A 23026-nucleotide genomic window follows, 5' to 3' on the forward strand; every position below is an offset into this window, starting at 1 on the left:
CTAATGAGGATGGAGATTATCAGACATCCGAGAGGCCATGCTAAGAGTATGCATTGCATCTCATTACAAAAGGTAGTTTTAATTACAATAAGATCTATAATGAAATAAACGAAGAACCTTAAAGCCCATGGATTACAGATGTGATTGGCAATTACAATTACATCCGATGTTAATATGGAAAAAAAGGGGGTGTTGGGGATTATATGAAAAAGACAAAATCATGGATGACCGATACCTAAACTGAGTAGAGTAGAAATTGCATAACAAACGATCTCTGATTTATCCCCGCATCGTTAAATAAAGTTTGTCTTCTTGATTTGTTGAAGAACTTTAAGAATTGAGTGGCTAGTCCTATGTCAGCCTCCTAAAGTTCACCCTGTTGTTCCATCACAAGCTTTAGGACCTGAGACAAAGAAAATGGGCATAAGCTACGCAATAACTTATTTAATTCAAAACTTGAAAATGCATTAAACGTGTTTAACCTGTGATGCCGACTGAAGGTCTCGATATTGGTGACCTTATTTGTGGCATAGACGAAGATCATCTCCCAGAGACCCAAGTGGACCATGGAAAGGGTTGGTTTGTAAATGATTCTTTGTCTGCCACTAGTAACCATAATACTAGCTCTTTGAGTATTCATAATCAAAATCCTTGAGAGGATGCCCTTGCGGCTCCTCAACCTAACAGTAATTGTCAGGCGCAAGACAATGCCAAGAGAAGTTGCCAAAATCCTAATTCCAAGTGCTTATTGAGAAGGAAAGCCTCATATGTAATAGGTTATATGATATATCAGGTTCAAGCCACTTATATAGTATAAACCCTGCACATATAATTAAGAGCGAAATATATAAGTTTTCAACACATATTATAAATCAAAGATGGGAAGAGGGAATGATGCACATGCCAAGGCGCTCAGCACGTGACGTAAACCATTAAAATATCACATCACCAAAGTAAGTGGCCAGGTCAATGGTCTATGAATAATATTAGTGATATCCCAACAAACGGGTCAAAATCCTAGATGCTCAATCTGCGATTAAGAAAAATATGCACAGGATGATAGGGGATCATTGGCACGAACCCTAAACCATCAGCAAGTTCATCACCGTTACAGAAGCGACCTCACAATAACATGAAGGATGAAATGGTATTAAGTCTCCAAACAAACCCACTTTCGAACACAGTATGTGGTATGTAACATAGGCAAGGGGACCCAAAACCCAAAATCCTCATAACCCTAAAACAAAATTGGGAAAGAATCAATCCATACGTTCTATGAAATAAAGTTTGGAGTATTATCACATAACCTTTATCACTAACCTCTTGATGTGAATCCCACCAAGGGGTGATAAGTTTATACACGTTTGGTCTGTACGAATTCAAGGGCCCACTTACATTATTTGAAATTATAGAGCCACAATGTTGTCAGGTGGGCGTAATAGGAACTGCCCTCGAACTTGGAACATTAGAAAAGAGTCATAATATATAGCAAAACAGGTGCAATCAACTCTTCATGATTGATAAAGTATTATGCCCTTGTTCAATAGAAGCACAAAGATTATTTGAATGCAAGACTAAAAGGTGAAAGGTTTAGAACAATAGTAAGAAGGTCCCTTACATTAAAAGAAGAAAATATATGCAATTTACATTTTGGAAGGAAGAAAGGTAAAGTTCACATGGAAGGATATAAGAGGAAGTTTATGAATTTATTTCATTTTTGTATGAATATATTTTCATTTATATATAGAGATAAAAATGCTCATATAAAATTATTAGAAGTGATTTTTACAAGAAGATTTATTTGCTTTGATCTTTCTTTGAGAATGTTCTTGCAAAAAAATGAGAAAGATTGAGATTCAGAGGGAGACTGACATTTCAGGCAACCTTGAAAGAGAGGGAGCAGACAGAGGATATGATTTAGTCAACCTTCAATGATCTCGATCATATTGATTCAGAGGGAGTAAACCATGTTGAGATAGATTCTCCAATGATCAATAAATTGTAGTAGTCAAAAGGACTATGATTCATAAATATACCTCATGACTAAGTATTTTAATGGGCCTACCCCCTATGTACATCATAAAGAAGTGACGAATTCCAAATGATGTCAATTGTATTGGTAGAAGTTATTGAAAGGTGGCGATATTACAATAACTTAATTTTCTATTATGATGGATATCGTACGATGTCTATGCAGATCATGATAAATTATACTTTGCATGGTGGATGTTTATATGGTATGCATTATGAGAATGTGTGTATACATACCTTACAAACATTTTTTAGTACATGGTGCATGTAATGCAAATTGATGTTCTAGAGGCCATTACATGCAATACTAGATGAATATCATGCAAGTTGATGTTCAGGAGACTATGACTCAGTTGTTGTCGATAATTCTATATTGTAGCCGACAAATAGAATAGTATCCAAAAGGGTGTGTGACGGTTGAGCCAACCCTTCGGGAAGGTATATGTACACCATCCGGAATGGACTTTGGATCATCACTATAACCATCATTAGAGTTATTGTAATAAGCATATTGCATATATGAATAAAGTATCTATTTTGCATTATATCTTACTCTACTACATGTGTTAAGTATTATTTTACCCTGTACAGTAAACATTTGGCATTGTTGCCATACGAACCTAGAACAAACAAAATCTTATGAAGATTAATGCCAAATTTGCTTAACAAGGATAGAAGTAAGACAAAAGACAAGGATGAAATACATACAGCACAAGAAGTTTTAATTTTAGCACAACAAGTGGAGCGCAAACAGAAGCTTCAACAGATTGCCGACGGACACCGAGGGGGTGACGGGGCACAAACAGAAAGAGTGCACTGACCTAGTAGGCCGAGGAGTGTCGAGGAATTGCTGCAGGAGACTCGACAACAATTGAATTTGGTGGGAGAAACAAGGGAGGAGTTTCTTAACCTGTATACACCGAGGGTAGAGCATTTGAACGGAAGGGAAGCAACTCACACGACTCGAAGTGCCAAGGGAGCATGAGTGTGGAGTGAACTCTTCATTCCCAATACAACCGACGAACGAATATAGGCAGAGAATTGAACAACTTCACTTGAGAAAGATCTTCTTTCACCAGGTAACGCGGTTGTACAGAACAGCGCAAGTGTGCAGAACAATGCAGTTGTACAGAACAACGTGGGTGTGTAGAACAGCACGGGTGCTCAAAACAGTGCAGGTGCTCAAAATAGCACAGGTGTGCAAAACAACGCAAATGCTCAGAACAGTGCGGGTGTGCAGAACAGCGTGGGTGTGCGGAACAGCGCGGGTGCTCAGAACAGTGCAAGTAAACAACAGGTACCTCAGAATCAAAAGAAAGTAACTATTGGTTCCCAAAACCGCAGATTGGAATCCTACGAGCCTTGCCTACTCGATGCTAGGATGTCCAACCGGTTAAGGCCAACTTGATGGGATCGATTGATGCAATCCAAATCCCTTGCACTTCCAGCTCTGCAAAACCGAGGCAAGTGTACCTGATCCTAGACAACAACCTTATATCCAAGATGCTTAAAGCAGATCAGTTAAAACACGAATACAATGAAAGTTTTCCTAATGGAAAGAAATATAGTAAACTTCAAATTTGTGAATTACGTATTAAGAATATTAAAAGAATATATGAAAGTATTTTTAAATAAAAGTAATTATTATAGATGATTGCAACAAATGAATATATTATTTCCTCAATGGAAAGAAATGAAACAGTTGCCAGCATATGGATTATGAATCAAGAATAAAAGACCAGTGCTTAATTAAATGGGCAATCAAAGTCAATATTATTAGTTGAAACGTACAACTTTATAAAGTCTAATATATTTAAATTATAAACAATTTTAATAATTTTGATGTGACGGATCAATTATATAAACGTAATTTAAACTAGTCTAAAATGCACTTTAACTCCTATAGAGACAAATTAGACATAAATACGAAAATAATTAAATATTTCACAATATTTATGTTTATCAAATTTAAAATGCAATAATGACCCAATCCACTTATTCGAAAATATTTATAGAAAATAATTTTAAAACATTTATAAAGGACACAACTTATTAATAATTTAAAAATCTAATGCAAATAAATTAAAATAAATATTTCTCACTGATCCGAAAATAAAATTATACTGGAGACACTCCTTACGGAATACAATTCGACTCCAGAATCGCACAAGAATTTATTAGAAAATCCACTATCCACAGGCTTAGTTCAAAACTTAATTTCTTTGCAAATGAAAAAATATAATATATCATAGAGCATAGGATAGGTAAAAATTTAAAATATGAATGTCTATTGTTTGATATTACATCTTGTATTTATAAATGATGAAAGGGTGTTTGGGTGAATAGACACACTCATTCGGCATCTAATCGTTTCAAAATGATGCAACTCTTCATAACTACAAACTAACTTTAATTCCCTTTGAATATTTTGGAAGTTTATTCTAAATACAAACTTTGTCTAATGATAGGATATGAATTTAGATGATATATCGATGCCAATAAACTTTTTCCCAAAAATTAATTGGGTAATATGATCGATGCTTCATTTTGAATTTCCACTTCTAACACTCCAGACTTCAATCATCGCAGCGGCGATTCCATGCTCTATATACCATTCCTCCTAATCAGGCTTATGGTGGCTCAACTTGAATCCACTTATTGATGCAATTGTATCATCCTAAGTCAATCACACAACACATGGAGTTCTAACGCAAAGCCCACGCACTTCACACAATAGCAACTATGTCATTCTCTGTTTGAACGTTGATAGTCACCTTGTCTGGGCATCATAACATTTAATCCTCTGGAATTCATCATTCTTTTGTGTATACTCCTACAAATAAACACAAAAAATATTAGGAGTTGGCTATCAAACAAGCACTACAATTATGGAATAAAATGACTCGACTCTGTTCAGGTTCGGTTTCAACGTCAAGCATGAATTCTGGAGTATTTGCTTGACAACATGGGGACCAATTCCAGTATTATATGTAATATGCTTTTCCAACGATGACACCCATATGTACGAGACTCCAAATTCGAGTGCCTGAGTTTTCCTCAGTTTGTCCACTTCCAACCTCAACGTTGATTCCAGCTAACCCTGTGCATATTTGATCCGGTTTGTAACTCTCCACCACTTCGCTCATCATTGCTTTGGAAAGCTTGAGGTTATGTAATGCTTGTTCACACTATAAGCTCCAATCTTTCCTCCGTTGATTCTGAGCATTTCTTTGCTAGAACGTGAACATCTCTGTATTGAAGAATATCAGATTCTTTGACCAGTTCTTGTTTTTGGAAGGATGCTATAGATCGATGAATGAGGAACCTTTTCAATGTATCAAAGCTACTCTCTGTTATGTAGATTTTACCAATGATTTTATTCGATGAATTTGACCTTCTGGAGCCGATAAATCTCTTCCAACATTGTCTTTTCATTCACCATCGATATTGGTGATCCTTCAATATTATGGTCTTTCTGGCTGCTTGGAATTGTAAAACGGTGACTATTGATACTTATCTTTGATGTTTATTTCGTCTTTGGATTCATGCATAGTATGCAAGTTAAGGTTGATTTGGTATTTTATTCGCATGCCCAATATGCAATCAGCATATAATAGCTCTGTCACAATGCATTTTATCTGTATACAAATTGCTGATGATTTCTATCCAGTCAATGCAACGGACTCATAATTTTATTGCTTGATGTGTCATATACAAAAGGACATTTGCAGAATGAGAATAGGCTCCTAGCAATATGTGAAGTATACATCCAAACATTCTTTGCAATATCAGTTATGATAAGGTTCAAAAAATTTCACAAACAACAAATTATTGTCACTTTGTGTGATGGAAGATTGATATCAGCAAGGTTCATTCTTGTAAGTCCTGCAGTAAATGCTCCCTAGTGTTTGCTCTTACAAGCTCTCTCACCAGCACTCAGATCAGAGGAAACACATTGATTTTCCCCAAAACTATCAAGTATTTCAATTGCTTTTTAAAACCTTTTTGCCCATGCAATGATGAAGCCTTTGATATTAACATCACCAATTCTTTCTCCGATATCATTTCACAAATGGAGATTAAAATTTTAGGCTCCATCAATAACAATAGAAAGACCAAAGGAGAAATTGCCAAAGTTTAATGGAGATGGGAGAGCAAATCCAATTAGACACTGCAAGAAATGCGAAAACAATATGGATGGAAAATGATGTAATAGATGAAGATAATTGGGTCCAACAGTTTGCAGCAACCCTACGAGGCATAGCAATTGATTGGTTTTTAGACCCGGATCCTCAAAAGCTAACTACATGGGCAAAAGATAGAAAGGAGTTCATAGCAGAGTTCCGACTGCTAAGAGACGACAATAAAATTGTAGCAGAGATATACAACACAAAGCAAGGAAAAAACGAAACAATCCGTGCCTATGCAAGACGGCTGAAAGAGCTGGTTGCGAAGATGGAGAGTCAACTATCTGATGGATTGAAGAAACGATGGTTTGTTAAGGGGCTACGGCCAGCTCTGAAGAAGAAAATGAAGAGTGTGCCTCTAGCATCGTACATAGATGCATATAATAGGGCGATGGATATGGAAAGTGAACAGAAAACAAGTAAGAAGAAGCACAAATCATCAGATTCAAACGATTCATCGTTCGAAAGCAGCAGCAAAAATCAAGCAAGAAAGTTCGAGCGTTACAGAAGGATATGCTACGAATGATGAAAGAATTAAAAAATTTGAAAAAAAATCTTAACTTGGTGAAGGGAGAATTGTGGTGTTCAGACTATAAGGAGGAAGGACACACAAAGGGTTCATGTCCGAAGAAACAATTTTGTGATATCTACCAGGTGGCGGGACATTCCATAAAGGAGTGCTTGTTTAATATGAAGTCAAAAGGACACCAACAAGTGTTACTGACACAAGAAATGTCCACCGAAAATAACACGAACAACGATGCAACCTCAGGAGGTTATCGCAACAATAACCAGCGTGGAAGGGGTGGAAATAATAATAACAATAATAATGGAGGCTAGAGTCGGATTCAATACGACACGAGTGGACGACCAATGATACAGTGTCATGTGTGCAACCTCTAGGGGCACTTTGCCAAAGATTGTATCACAATCGAGACACTGCAGCTCTTATGCAAATGGTGTGGTCCGGGAGACCATGAAGATTCAAAATGCCCGAAGTAGAGGGTAAATTTGTTAAGCATCGAAGCATGTGATGAGAAGGTACTAGCCATTACACATGAGCAAGCTAAGAAAGCGAAATACCCTAAGGCAGAAGAAGAAAAGGAGAGGTTACAACAAGCACGAACAGAGCTAGAAAGACAGATGAAAATAGGAAAGTTGCAATTAAAAGACATTGCTGATACCTCGAAAAGGAACTTAGCTGAACAAAACAAGATAAGGCAAGTAATGCAAACGGAAGTCCCTATTAAATTAAATGACCTTCTCACAATGCCATAGTTGCGAACAGCGATTCTAAATATGACATTGATTCTGAAAGTAACAAAAGAAATAGGAAGGGACGTTAGTGGAATGACGGCGATAGATCAACTGCTACTGACACTCACAACAGGAAGGCATCTGGCAATAGTAGAGATGGGTATTCTGGGAATTGTACTAATAGACACAATTTGGACGGAGGGTCAGGTGTGAATGTGTTACCAAAAAATATATGGAAAAAGTTAGGACAACCTACATTGTGGTCACCTACATTCCAGTTACTCACGACAGATCAGCACAAAATCAAACTGTTGGGAACCCTAATGGCACAATCAGTAACTATCGGAACACAACCATTTTTATTAGATTTTGTAGTCATTCCATTGAAAACAAGAGGGTATGATGCTATCCTTGGACAGGGTTGGTTAGTGCAAGCAAAAGTGAAACATGACTGGAAACGAAACACCCTATCCATGGAATGCGGAAGCAAAAGATTCATAATTGACTTACATACACAAATGGTAGGGGAAGAGGTAGCATCGTTGGACTCAGAAGGTGGAGGCAAGAGTGACGATGAACGAAAGAAGAGAATGGAACCGGACAAAGGAGTATTGAGATTAGGAGGGTCGACTGATGACGACCTAGACTCGGTGAACGACCTTTTCCACTGACAGATGGAGGATTACAAGCTCTTTCCAAGCTGTAATATGTTAAGGGTCGACAAAAGTGAGAAGGGAGAGGAAAATGAATGTCCGAAGGAATACAGAGAAGTGGAAGAACGAAAGGCAATTACGGCTGAAGCTGAAGGCAGCAAAAGGAAATATTCCCCTGTACGGTACACGGTGAATGGACCGCGTAGAAAGAAAAGGTTACAACGCACCACAAATTTAGTAGAAAGGTGCCGGCAACAAGGAAAACACATCATACAATCTATATAGGAAACAAAGAGGAAGGGCTTAATGAAAACTTCAGAAGTACAGAGTGAAGGTTCTAAAATCAAGAATAGAGTTATTGACAACAAGGAGTGGCAGCCAACGAAATTCATGGTACCGAGTTTCGAGAACAAACTAGGGGATATGGAAAGCCTAAGGGAGAGATTGTATAACTTATATAAACTTGATGAGCGACGCTTGCAGGCACAATGGGCCACATAAGTTACACAAAACAGGCGGAGGGCATGGCATGATAAGCATTTAAAGTTAAATAAATTTCAACCGGGCTAGTTAGTTTTGAAGTATAATCAGCAGAATGAGATCAGGCTAGGAAAGTTCAAAGTTAAGCGGATCAGGCCACATAAAATCCTCGAAGTGGGCAATAACAGAGCAATAAAATTATGGACTCTCGATGGGAAGTAGCTGATGCTATGAATGGGTCGAAGCTGAAAGTCTATCATGAAAGAAATAACACACCTCCATGGATGAACAACTGAGAATAAATAATGAATATTAATGTATATATGTAAATTAGGTGTAAAATAAAATATTTTTATTTTAAGTTGATAGACGTAATAAGATATAAACAGGAGAACAGTAGTCAAAAGATGTACGACCTTTAGGGGAATGAAAAGTTAAAAGAGAAACCATTATACAAACTGTGAAGAGTAAAGTGGGGACCATACAGTTGTACGGAGAGGAGAAACTTGTAGCAATCATACCGTACGGCCTTCATAAAAATCACCAAGCAGGAATTAAGATTGATAAGTACGGCTCGTAAGGAAGCATTAGAAAGGAGCATTGATTACATTCAGTTGCGAAGAGGAAAGCACCGTACAGTCACATAGCAAAAGAACCCGTACGAACATTTGAAAAACCTTGATCGTACGACCATGAAGGAACCCATATGGACAGAAAGGAGGCTTCATACATAGAAGATAAACACCGTATGGCATAAAAGGAGGACAGGAGGAGAAGCAAGTAAGCCGTACGGCCAACAAAGGAAAAGGTATGGTCATTAATGGATGTGAGGAAGCAATAAAGTGTATCGTACGGCCTTGAGGAAGGCACAAATCTGACAGCCACACCGTACGATACAGTCAAGCAGGAAGCAGGAAGCAAATTAGGCAAAGCGGGAAGCAAAGTGGACAAAGGAGAACACATGCAGAGGTGTCGTATGGACATATGGGTTTAAGGAAGTACAAAAGAAATGACCATATGGCTCACAAGGACAATAATATAATCTGCCAACACTACAAAAGTACTGCATCAGGTGGTCGTACACATACAGAGTTAAGTTGTGATATAATAAAAGGGATCAAAGAAGCTGCACTAATAGAGGTACAGTAATAACCCTTCGGAGGCCGTACCAGAGCATTCAAGAGGAAGGAGCTGTAAAAAAAAGCGACAACAAATCAAAAATGTTCATAATGAATAATGTATGGTACTGAAGGGAAAGACATAAACAGGTAATGAAGAAAACATAAGCAATTGGTTGAAAGAGTATGGAATCGGAAGAAAATCACAAAAATGGTGTGTTCCATGAACTTTTATGTGGGTTTGAGAGTGCTAATGTGGTCTTGGCGGCTGGGGCACTACCCCTTTATCCCGCTGGGGGCGATGCCCCCTAGACCCCCAATTGGTTCAATTATCAGTCGTGGGAAGTGTGATCGGTTGATGAGACCTGAAGCTGTTGTAGGCATGGAGTGTTTGTATGCCAGAGGTGGAAAGGGCAATGGAGAAACCTTTCGAGAGGGGTGCTACGCTTTGAGGCACTCAAAGTAGGTGTTTGACATGAGGCTGTCTTGGTGGATGCATAGAGAGCTCAGAAGGAGCTAGCAGTAGAACAACACTTGGCTCAGTGTACATAGGCGTTGGAAACAGAGAAGGTGGCATGGATGGCTATCAAGGTCAGCTTGGCTAAGGTGACAGTATTGTGTTAGCAGAGGTTATAGATGCAATGTGTTTTGGAGACCAGTTTGGTGCAGGCACAGGAGGAATGTGAATGTGATGTGACGGAAAAAGATCTATCTTGTTATAGATGCGTATTACACCCTTCAGAGGAGCCAAGCAGACCTGGTAGCAGCTGAGAGGGCTCGGGAGGAGTCAGCTGCCAGGCTAGCCACGGAGAGGGCAACCTGGGAATCTGAGAGGTCAGCCTTGTTAGACAAACAGAGTCAGCTACAGAAATTGACAGCAGAGAAGGAACAGATAGCAGCAGAGAAGGAGAGAGTAGAAGATGAGGAGAAAGAGTTGGGAGAGATTGCAGGGATGATGCAATCAGCTTTAGAACTTCAGATGGAGGCAGAAGCAGAACTGAAAGTCAAGAAAGAGAAACTCTACAAGCTACGGGCGAAGTTGAACGAGTTGAGGGCGCGGACGGCCACTACGCCAAGGACGCATCCCTCTGTTTAGTATCTATGCATTGATGTAATTAGTTGTTTATTCTTGAGTTTTGTTGTATTGTCGTTCAGAGACAACTTTTCTTTTGGGGGGGATGATGTTGTCGGTAAATTCTATATTGTAGCCGACACATAGAATAGTATCTGAAAGGGGGCGTGACGGTTGAGTCACCCCTTCGAAAAGGTATATGTACACCGTCCGGAATGGACTTTGGATCATCATTGTAATCATCATTGGAGTTATTGTAATAAGCATATTGCGTATATGAATAAAGTATATATTCTACATTATATCTTACTGTACTACATGTGTTAAGTATTCTTTTACCCTGTACGGTAAACAACAGTACTTGGCGAATATCTTACATCTCAACATTCTGAAGGCCATTACCCAAAGAGTATTTGGTGAATATCATATATAGTATTTTGGAGACAAATACTCAAATCAAAATGTGATATCAAAATGGTGAATATCATATGCTGATATTCTGGAGACCATTGCCTTATTGAGTGCATCGTGAATATCAAGTGTTGATATTTTGGAGTTCATTACTTGGAGTTTTGGTGAATATCATATGTTGATATTCTAAAGGCAAATACTCTTGATATCATATGTGATATCAAAATGGTGGATATCTTCTAATCAAAGATATATTTTTGCCATACCTAATATTACCAATGGTGTAATACATGTCATGTGTTTATCATCCCTAGCTAAGAGAGAATGTTGATGTTTTGGTAGCTTTAATAGGATAAACGTGTGAGATCAAACAGAAATATATATGTATATATATATATATAAAGTTTGCCATTATATCAATTATATTGATGAATAAACATGTCTCATAAAGGGACATGTCTCTTCTCTTGGTTTATTCCTCATACAAATACAAGAGGACACTGCCATTTGAAAAGTACATACCAGACATCATAGTAGTGTTATTACATCTGCAACGGTCCTAAAAAAAAACAATCTATTCAATCCCGTTAAACAAAAACTTTGATTTTGATTAGCTACAACCAACTAGGACAATAGAGCAAATTGGATCAGCTATTTATTTCCAATCCAATAATGAAGATGAGGACACTTTATGTATTGCAGGAACCCAGTATGATGTACCTGGGAAGTGAAAGGATATGAGGTTTAATAAATATTTTAAACCTCATAAATGAAACTCTTCACCCAATCCATAATTTACCTATTATCATGCAATATACTCTATGACACAAGACGGCATCTACTCATTTCACCCATTCTTCATTGATCTGAGATTTCTGACATAAAAATGCTTTATTTTTACAGGCCGCAACTTTCCTTTTAACTCGAGCATCATTGAAGACAGCTAAATCTTAGAAAGGGTTGATGTTTCTCACTCATTAATTTCCTATTTCTAAAACCCTTCTAAAACTTACCATGCAACCTGCAATATTACCATGTCTATGTCACATTTTTTTCTGATTCTAATGCCTTCCCTATTGTTGTCGACTAGGATATAAATAATAGACTCAAAGCTTCCTCTCTTTTTTAATATGACTTCCAACACCAAACGTAGCTATCTCAATCTGTAGACTAGAGTAAATTTCAAAAGTGCTTTTTGAAATGTTTCACTTGTAATCCCTATACTTTCCAATGAACTAAACAACTGCTCAATAATTTATTATTTGATAGAAAATCTCAATGAATTTTACCTTTCAGCAAAATACCAAAATCCTAGATATGGAAACCTTCTCCAGCACAAAATCTTTAAAGTGGACCTTTTCGGCACAAGATCTTTAAAGTGAATCTTTTCAGCAAAAGACAATTTCTATATGAGATAGCGCCAATAGAATCCAAGAATTTTGGCCTGCAAATTCCAAGTCTTCAACTCATCATCAATCCCTAGATGGAACCACTTTGTTGAAGGCAAAGCATTTTTGCCCTCAGCTTCAACCTTTCAGATTTTTGTCCATTAGAAAAACATTGGGATTTCTATCCTGCCAGTAGAAGTTTGGTCACAAGAACCAATTTCAAAAAGAAAAATTATAAATCTTCATGAAACATCTTTCCTCTAAACTCCTTTCATAACTTTCACTTTCCCAATGTCCCACCAAGAATGTGACCTTTTACACTGCCTTTTTGGCCCTCGGTTCCTATGACACAACTTAAATCACCTCTCTAAACCATTTAAATGATTAAATTCAGTCATCTTTTCATTTATTATTTTTCGACAACTTGATTTCAGTTATTTAATTATTTTGAAAGGTTTATTAAAAAAAAACATTACACCTGTCTTCCACTGTCCCTTTATGGGGGGCCAAAATAAGGTTTCCTACTTTTCTCATGGTTTCTTGCATTGCCACTTCAGAACATGAGTCACTATTACTAGTGGAAGTGGAGCCTTTTTTCTCTCTAACAAACAAACTACTAAATCGTGAATGGATATTATTCTTCAAAACTTAAAAACTTATATCTCCTTTGTGCCCCAACAAATTATCACCGTTCAAGCCTAATGATCCCATGTCAAACCCTCATTCAAGGAGTTGTGATGTAACACTATTCCTCGAAACAAAATATATCATGCAAATTTTGGTGTTAAAGGCTCTACTATTGACAACTAAGTAGGAACATGTATAGATACACTGCACAATTATTTCCAATCTAAACCAAATGATACATGCATCCAAACACTCATACATGCAAACATGCATACATCCATACATACATACATTTACTAAAGTACAATCTACATTAAAACACAACATTGACTAAAGTCAAACAAAGAACAATTGAACCAGTTTCAAATCTTTCAAACATATGCTCTAATTTTTTTGGTTGACTCCAAAAAAATTGCAGTCATCACATAGCATGGTTTTGCCATGGCACTGGAATTTGTTGAGATTGTCAAGATCGTTGCAAATGTAATAGCACTACCTGTTTAAGGTATGTATTTTCCAAATGGCAGCCATCTCTCTTTATATTGTGGCTGGGATATGGATAGACATGTCCCTTCCATTAATATTTAATTAATATAACAATTTATTATTTAACTACACAGACACACACACACACACATATATAAACTTCAGTTTAGTCTCTGAGTTTATCCAATTGAAGCCACAAACATTAACACTCCCTCTTAGCTATAGAGGATAAACACAGGACCATATATTACCCCAATGTAATATAAAGATATTGGGAGTAATGGCCTCCTCGATGTCAACTCATTTGACATTCACCACGTACTCTTTGAGCAATGGCTTCAGGAATGTTGAGTTCCAAGATATTTACCATTTACTGTGAGCAATGACCTCCTGAATGTCAACACATTTGACATTCACCAAGTACTCTGTGTAGTGGCCTCTTGAACATCAATATTCATAACATTCACCATGTACTCAAAATGTTTGTAAGGTATGTGCACTCGCATTCTCATAACGCTTACCATATGAACATCCAAAATGCAAAGTATAATCTATCATGATCTGCATAGACATCGTAAGCTATCCATCATAATAGAAAATTAAGTTATTGTAAGATCATTACCTTTCAATAACTTCTGCAAATACAAGTGATAATCATCTGGAAGTTGTCACTTCCTCATGATGTACATAGTGGGTAGGCCCATTAAAACCATCTAGTCACACACATGGACTTGCAAACTCCCTCTAAATATCAAACCTTCTGAGCTCCTCATCCAAATGAAGTGTCAAAGCCTATCTCTTAATATCAATCTTCCTCTTCCTGCAAGAGCATCCTCAGAGAGAAAGATAAAGACAAATAACTCTTATAATACATATAAAGTTCCAAATGAGAGGTTGACCACAAAAATAGTAACAACAATATTGAAGATATAATAAAAATATTCATCTTATTATTTTTATTACTTTCCATATAACTTATCATTATCTCCTTATACTAATATATATCTTTCCATGTTCTAATTAAATACTTAACATATATCTATTCGTACAAGGTATTTTATTTATTATTATATTAATTCACTATTCATCTATATCTATAATAATCATAGTATTAAAATAGCTTACCTTAGTAGGTGGTCCATGTTATACCCATAGCCTACTTCACTCACCTTTTTACCTGTCCTAGTGCTTCAATGGTACTCATGTCCTACCTTGGTGGTGTTTATGTTCAATGTATATTGAATACGAAAAGTAGTTCGCATGTGATTATAACCATCTCCTTATAATGTGTCACTTTATATCTCTTTTCTTCCCATCTTTTTCAATATATGTTTTATAATATTTTCAACATCTGTTCGATGACCTTGTTTGAAGCGCATGATATTTCTTTGTCATTCCTACCAATGGGCATCCACATAGGATGCAAGATTTTCTTCTCTATCTTCTTGTCAGCAATGGGTCCACCTTCCACTTTCCCCGACAATACTCTCTCCTTCCTACTTCGTTGTCTAGTCTATCGTTGGTTTGTTTCTTCTTCCAAGGTTTACGCAAAATGCCTCCCTCTATCAAATTGTATTGATGATTACTGTATGTAATTAGATGTAATGTGATCTCTGACAGAGATTGTTCAGTGGGCTCGGGGTTCCTAACTCGTTCTCATATGTCACCCACAAATGCACCAATGTTTGTGACCCGAGCTTGAAGCGATGCACAAAATAAACAATTTGACAGGCCTTGTTCTTAGCAGTCGGATCAAGTCAAATTGATGGGAGATCGTGGGCTACTTGGATAATGTCACCACTTGATAGAGTGATGCCGAGCTGAGTACATCAAAAGGGAGGCAACAAGATATGTCTGAATGCCAGATCCCAATATGATACCAACTCTATCTAATATCGCACGTGGATTGGGATTCCATTGTTGAGCGGATAGGGGTCTACATAAAGCACAGGTGTTATGTCGTGGATCACCTTTACAACAGAGTATCTGTAGACTGTGCTCGATGCAAGGTGGGCGATCCACTAAAATAAAGAGAGGAGATCTGCTATCGTATGGAGTCACATCAAACTATTCCTCTGCGCTCTATCATTGCATATGTAGTATCGGTGCTGAATTAGATGCCATATCAGATGCAAATAAAAAAACCAAGCCATTAATATGCCTCTATTTTCTTGATGCGGCTCTATATGCAATTCATTGATGGGATGTTCCCTCCCTTATCTGAGATTGGTTGTAGTGTATTTCTATTCATTTTGTGCAGGGCCTCTTCCATGTGATTTTTCTACAGACTGTAGTATTTTCTTCATAATTTTGAATTATTTCTAAAGTCTCACAAACCTAGTAGGGAAACTACTCTGATACCATATTGAGATTATCAGGATTGGTGCAAATGTAGTAGCACTACCTGTTTAAGGTATGTGTTTTTCAAATGGCAGCCATCTCTCTTTATATTGTGGCTAGGATATGGATGGACATGTCTATTCATTAATATTTAATTACTATAACAATTTATAATTTAACTACACACACACACATATAACTTCAATTTAGTCTCTTGAGTTTATCCAACTGAAGCTACTAAACATTAACAGAATTTGTATGGCATGGGCTGCATCTGCTAGAAATTAAGTATTATTATACATCCATAAATTAAAAACGTGATTGCAACTTTGTATGTACTAAATTCTAGAATGTCAATCTACAAAATTACATACCAATCTCATTTTTAATAGATTCAATCACTTAAAAATGTATTTGAATATCCATGGCTGAAACAAATTTGAAGCCGTACAAGTTAATATATAACTAAAGAACATGTTAGTGCGATTTCCAAGGGGTACAAACTAGCTAAAACATTAATAACTAAAAAAGAACAAGCTTATACTAAGAGGTGGGGGAGGGGAGTAAATCTGTATAAGACAATCTTTTTCTTTTTCAAAAAAAACCTAACAACCATTACAATATCAATCACATAGCAGATAACACAAACGCAACACAAGAACGGGAGAAAACCACGGCAAAGTATTGCTTATATAAAGCTCTCCTTACAATCTTTGTACAAACCAACCTTCTTGAAACACCAACCCCACTTGTAGAATTTGTAGGCACCAACCCATTGAAGGCAGAGCGTTTCTATCTTTCCACCATTTCCTTTTTTTATATCCTAATGCCTCTTGAAGAGAGACGTCTCTTTGAATAGAGATAACCTTTTGAAAAGACGTCACATTTTATGCTTGCTGCTTTTTACACTAATTGCTACCTCTTCATGAACTTGATCGCTTCCTTTTCACAAAAATTATAATCATTGCTTTATATGAATTGCTTCTAAGTTCTCATTTATACATATAAGTTGCTGCTATATATATCTAACTTTAACAATTTAAAATATTAAATACAAGTTTTCTTTTCATATTCCAAAGGAGGTCAGCGCATAGGTAAACAAATAGAGATTTATTTATTTTGCAATAAAAATCCACAAGGTCGACCAGCGAAATGAAACATGGGTTTGCCCTTCTAAATTTATTTATGTTTAGACAATTTAAACTTTAATATTAAGTACAAAATGAGAGTGAAACAATGAGATAATTTACTGAGGCAGTCGGCCATGATTAATTCTTTACTGGAAAATGATTAGTGACCTTTGGTCATCAATTGCTTCAGCAGTCGTAGTTGTAGCGATCAGACTTCCGTTGGCATTTCCTTTGACTTCAATGACAATAATGCTAACAAAAACCATAAAGTTGTACCCTATTTATGTCAAGAATGTGGATTATACCCAGTAGTAATGTTTAGGTACTGTCATAAAAAATAGCTTCAAAATTTCTTCTGAATACACAGATACACTTCATTAGATGTCTGATTTTATTTGGTTTTTAAATAATTAAGCGATACATATTAGATAGACTTTCAACAACAAACTTGGAATTTTTACTCAACATAGGCCAAAATAAGGAATCTGTTAATAACTGGCTAGGCATTAGTTCTCCAATTAGGAGAACTCAAAATTCAGAGTACATTTGCAATTTGTTATGTGTAAAAAGGGAAAGAAAGTCATTCCCTAAATGATAATGAAAGCATTTAAGTACAAATTCAATAATAGGAGAATTTAATCCTTTTTGCCCCAACATAAGTACTTAATTTTAATATAACTTGATTTCACTATGATGATAAAATTGGTATACGTAATGTTGCCAAGATACATCTTTTTCTTCAGTGTATGTCTGAAGCTACAAAATGATGATACCATTATCAATTCCAAAATTGTTTTAAGGAAAAATACTGAAATGCTTGGGTTTCACATACTTTGTCTATCTGAGGCATGAACATCTGAAAATACAACGAGCACGAGCCCAGCAACGCATACAAATACACCAATAAACTGGCTGATTTTGTATTTTGTCTTCAAGCATAGCCATGTAAGGAATATGACACATGGAATGGTCCAGCAGTCCAACAACATGACACTTGTTATTGACGTGTATTGATAGGCCCTAACCACTGCATGCCATAAGAAAAATAATATGAGTATCAAATTATTACATCTAAAACAGTTCTATTGCTACTGGTAAATACCTATCTCAATTATGAAGATGAGAGAGAAAAGCCAGAGTTAACATAGAATTACATCACATGACAAATTCCATATAAACAACTATCCAAGAATGGGTATAAAGGGAATATGGAAATATTGAAAGGACATACAGAGCGAATTAAGCTGCAATTACTCCACCCAGACACCTCAAGAAAATTTATACTGGAACTGGCTCTCACCAGCATCGCACACTAGTGTTGTTGGATGGATGAACATCAAGAGCATCAATGCATTTGTCTTGAAAAATCACATGATTTGAAGAAAATAAGTTGAGTTCATACAATATTGGTCTAACCTCTACAACAAAGCTTTCTAACAAGGTGTCACACCCACCACCAAACAATCACAAAGATGCTATTTTATAAGATGACTTTCAACATAGTCATTTCCTTGAAAATCGAAAATATGGCAGTGCCTTCATAGGACCACAGTCCCAAGCATGTATAATGAATTTTTCCTTCAAGGAACACTGCCACATCAGTATTAAAGACTTCTTAAGGCATCAAAGTTTCATGCCACCAAGTTTAAAAGAAAAGCTTAATATTAGATGATGACTTAAACTTGCATAATTCTTCTGTTTCTGATAGATGCATTTGAAACAATTAGTTTTATTGATGAGCATGCTATTTGGTTTAGAGAAAATCTTTATTGTGGTGACTTAGGCTTGTATACTTCTAATGCTTTTGATATATGCAGTAGGGACTATTGGAAATTCATCAAGGATAACCATAGGTCAAAATACTTTATGATTATATACTAGCACTAGTCAAAATCATGACCTTTCTTAAATCCTCCTTCAAATTTCAAAGAAAGGAAGGTTGTTATGAGAACTGTCATGCAATATTAAATCAAGTAAGTTAGGTCTGATAAAAAAAAAATTTAAGAAAGACCTCTACAATTATTTGAAAACTTATATATTTTGGTGCAAGATAATAAATATGAAAATGTTTTGTTTTATGATGGTATTTATCCATTTTAGACCTGTTTTCTTTTTACTCAGTGTTATGATTATATGTGCAGAAACTAGTGTAAAAGGTATTGTTCTCTTGCATTTTGTCATTGTGTATGCACAACAAGAACTGTACCCAAGTGATATTGAATCCAATTCAAATTGCTTACCATCCACCAATCACACCATAACAAACAACAAATCAAATTCAGAAGATTACAATCCTACGTATAATATGCTTATGTAATATGCCTTCAAGATGATGTTCTTTGAATGTTTATGTAATTTTCTTTGAATGTGAAGGCCACAGTAGAGAAAGCTACAATTGTAAGATAGAGAATAGCACTGAGAATACTTATATATCAAATATGACTGACTTAATTTTTTCAATATTTTTCGCTTTTATAAGTTTTGAATTTTCTTTAAAATCTTTTATACATAATACAATGTTGTAGAAAGCTCATTTAAGTTTGATAAAATGTCACCTCATTGTCAACATACAACCACAATTGAACAAGTTCCCAGTGGTTGAGGTCATCATAAATCAAAGCAGTTCCCAATCCAAGAGGTGGATTGCTTAAAGAGATGAATTCATGTTTAGGTCTTTGTCGTGCAAATCCTTACAAATCATAAACTCTGAATTTTCCTTTTCTGCTGGTATTTTGAAAATTACAGCACGATCAAAGTCTCTGGATTTCAACACATTCCATGTTGAAACTTTATCTTCTACGTCATGTCTACACTCCTTATCAAGATCTAGTATCTTGATGTTTTCATCACTTGTATCACCAAAATCATAGTGTCGGTTATCAAAATATGACTCTACATCCATCCTCAAAAGAGAATTACCAACAAACTGAAAATTACCTCAACCTTCTTGCTCGAACACATCTTGATGATCCAAATCTACACACAACTTCCAAATTCTTTGAGAAGGCTTCTAAATCAAATTCCCCTTGATAAATATCAAGCTCATCAATTACTGGCCTGATTACTTTAACTCTTTCTTCCTTTTCTTGCTTCTTGAATTGCTCAACAACATTAATCTGAAAGGCCCTCTATTTATGTAGAATCAACATGAGAGAGAAGATGAAGAGAGGTATGAATGTACATCATGCTCTCTGGTTTTTAAGACCCTAATCGATTCCTCTTTAGTGAATGAATTAAACAATAAGTACTGTGATTCTCTCACAAGGTGAAGAGCTAGCTACTTGTGAGAGGAATCTTATTGCAAATGATTGCAATTCAAGGTTATCACCCTCATGGTTCCACCACCACTCTATAGGGTTTTTCCTTGCTCATGTATCATATAAATATTCCACTAAAGAAAAAACACCATGCCACACATGAAAAATTATTCCATTTATTCCTCATAATTGATGAATCCTCACCTTGACCAATAATGTTTTCTATTGCAGGCTAGAATCCCTCCATTACCTCTCCATCCTTAGGTGTAACCCTCTTATTGGTCTATTTTCGTACTGTCCATTTCTCTTACAAATTCATTGTATTGTATCAATTTCCATATCTGATTTCTATACTGCAAACCCAAAACTAACAATAAATGATAAGTATATCTTTTGGTCACGAGGACTTCTTATTACAGCAGTACCAAAGCAGTGTTGTCATCTTGGAGGGTATAGAATGAGTGGACAATCACATGTCGGATTAGGGCATGCAATCATTGACTCGCCATTATAATACATGCAGAAACAGGGCATTGTTAAATACAAGGCCAGAAGATGGAAGTTGAATTTTGAAAGAATAGGGGTTAAAGGTGAAGAGAACACAGGTCATACAGGTGAACAGGACAAAAGAAATATGGGTGACAGAGAAGATCTTGATGCAGAGAGAGATTTCTCAATTTATTACATACTTTACTACAGGGGCACAAACAAGGTGAACAAAGAGCCCAAGAATAGAATCAGTTGATGGAGTTAATGATGAAAATGATGGCTAGACAGCTGGGTATAGATGTTAATGGTGAAAGAAACATGGTGGAAACAATGGAGGGAACGATGGTGGAAATCATGGATAAAGTGGTGGCAATGGACAAGTAAATGTTGATGACAATTTTAAATATGCAGCTCGTCCAATGGGAACAGCGAACTCAAGACCACTTATACTTCCCTTCTGACCTAGGGCTCCAATATATCTAGAGAATGAGCCTCAAATTATAGAGAAAAAGGATCAGTTCCAACAGGATTGGGGGATGGAGGAGTTGAGTTTTAAGAAGCCATCACCTTTAGAGGATATATGGATATAAGACTCAAGCATTTCCCTCGTACTAGTAGTACGGCATGACATCATGACCTGTAAAAGAAAGTAAGCAAAATTACATTACCTTACTATGATGGATCCACGAAGACTATAGATAGAGCATGGGTACAGAAGTTGGAAACTTATTTTCAGCTTAATCCCATACTAGAGGAGGAAGCTATCAAGGCGGTGATTCATTTGGATGGATTAGCACATGAGTGGTGGCACCGTGGCATGGTCACCATGGGACATGATTGGATTATGTCATATATGGAGTTCACTAAGAGATTGATTGAAAAGTTCGATAAGAAGGATCTAGAATTACATTTTAAGGAGTTAGCTCCGGTTAGACAGTGGGTTTCAGTTGAAACATTAATAGAAAAGTTTTAGAGGCTTCCAATTCAAGTTTTAGAGGCTTTCAATTCTAGAATTAACATCGCATAAAGAAGGCTCACAATCTTGTCCATAGATGGGTTAGTAGATCCACTAAAAGGATGGGTCAATGGCCTTAATCCTACCACATTGCAAGAAGCTATCAAGAAAGCAAGGGATATGGAACCTTCATCATCAAAGAGAAAATTTCAATCCAAACGTTTCCATTCAAAGAAAGAGAAGGATAAAAAGTCTCCTCACATGGAATCACAATAGCCTAAGAGTGATCCTCCTAGGTTGAACAAAAAGCAATTGAATAACCTCAGAAGGAGAAAATTATGCCTCCACCATAGAGAACCATGGAACCCTTCGCATAAGTGTGCAATTAAAGAAAAGGTTAAGCAAATTGAGTATTTTTCAGCTGAAGAATTAGCATCAAATAAGTCAGAAAAGTTATCTAATTTAGGTAGTAGTGACAAAAAAAACACATCAAAAGAGGATTCTAGGAATGGGAAGACCGTAGCATGACCCACCAGCACCAAGAAGGCAATAAATTTCAAAGTGAGGGGTGTCATACAAGGACAACTTTCGTCATTAGACACAGGAGTTACTCAAAGTGATAGTAGCTAGTGGGCATAAGCTTCTCAACACTTGCAATCACACTCATAAGATCTCTAATCTACATATGCAGATGGGTGACCATTAGATGGTGATTGACTTCTATGAAGGGTTAAATTTAGTGGCGAATATTTGCCAATTGGTGAATTTGCTCATCGAACGTCAGTTGGCAAAAAATTTTCACAAATGTCGTATGGTAGATTGCACCAAGTTTACCAAAAATGGATCACACACCCGAGCCCATCGCCACAAGATTTATGCCATCGGATCTCCTTGTGAAACGAAATAGCCAATCAAAAATATTTTTTAACACATGGTAAATTAAACACATTCACTGTAATAACCTCTACTATTTCTGAACAATAAATCCCAATCTGAACTTGAAGTATTATGTCAAACAATTGTTATGAAATCTCAGTCCTTCAGCAATATTCTACTTATACTTGATATATTACTTTATTAATGAGGCAAGGGCTATGAAATATGATAACAGAAACACAACCAATCGGAAATGTACTGAAATTAAA

At 36.4% G+C, this 23026-nt stretch overlaps 1 protein-coding gene across 2 annotated transcripts in view; it reads right to left on the bottom strand.

Moving 5' to 3' along the window:
* The window catches only part of LOC149562256 (uncharacterized), a 158700-nt gene that overhangs the window by 79630 nt on the left and 56044 nt on the right, over window positions 1-23026 (bottom strand). For both annotated transcript variants that reach the window (XM_089825790.1, XM_089825789.1), the window contains one exon: window positions 18013-18207. In XM_089825790.1, coding sequence (XP_089681916.1) covers window positions 18013-18207 — 195 coding nt within the window. The remainder of the gene's footprint in view (window positions 1-18012; window positions 18208-23026) is intronic.

The sequence above is a fragment of the Cupressus sempervirens genome, chromosome 4, assembly GCF_028749045.1.
Source record: "Cupressus sempervirens isolate cs-2001-9-10 chromosome 4, ASM2874904v1, whole genome shotgun sequence".
NCBI lineage: Eukaryota > Viridiplantae > Streptophyta > Pinopsida > Cupressales > Cupressaceae > Cupressus > Cupressus sempervirens.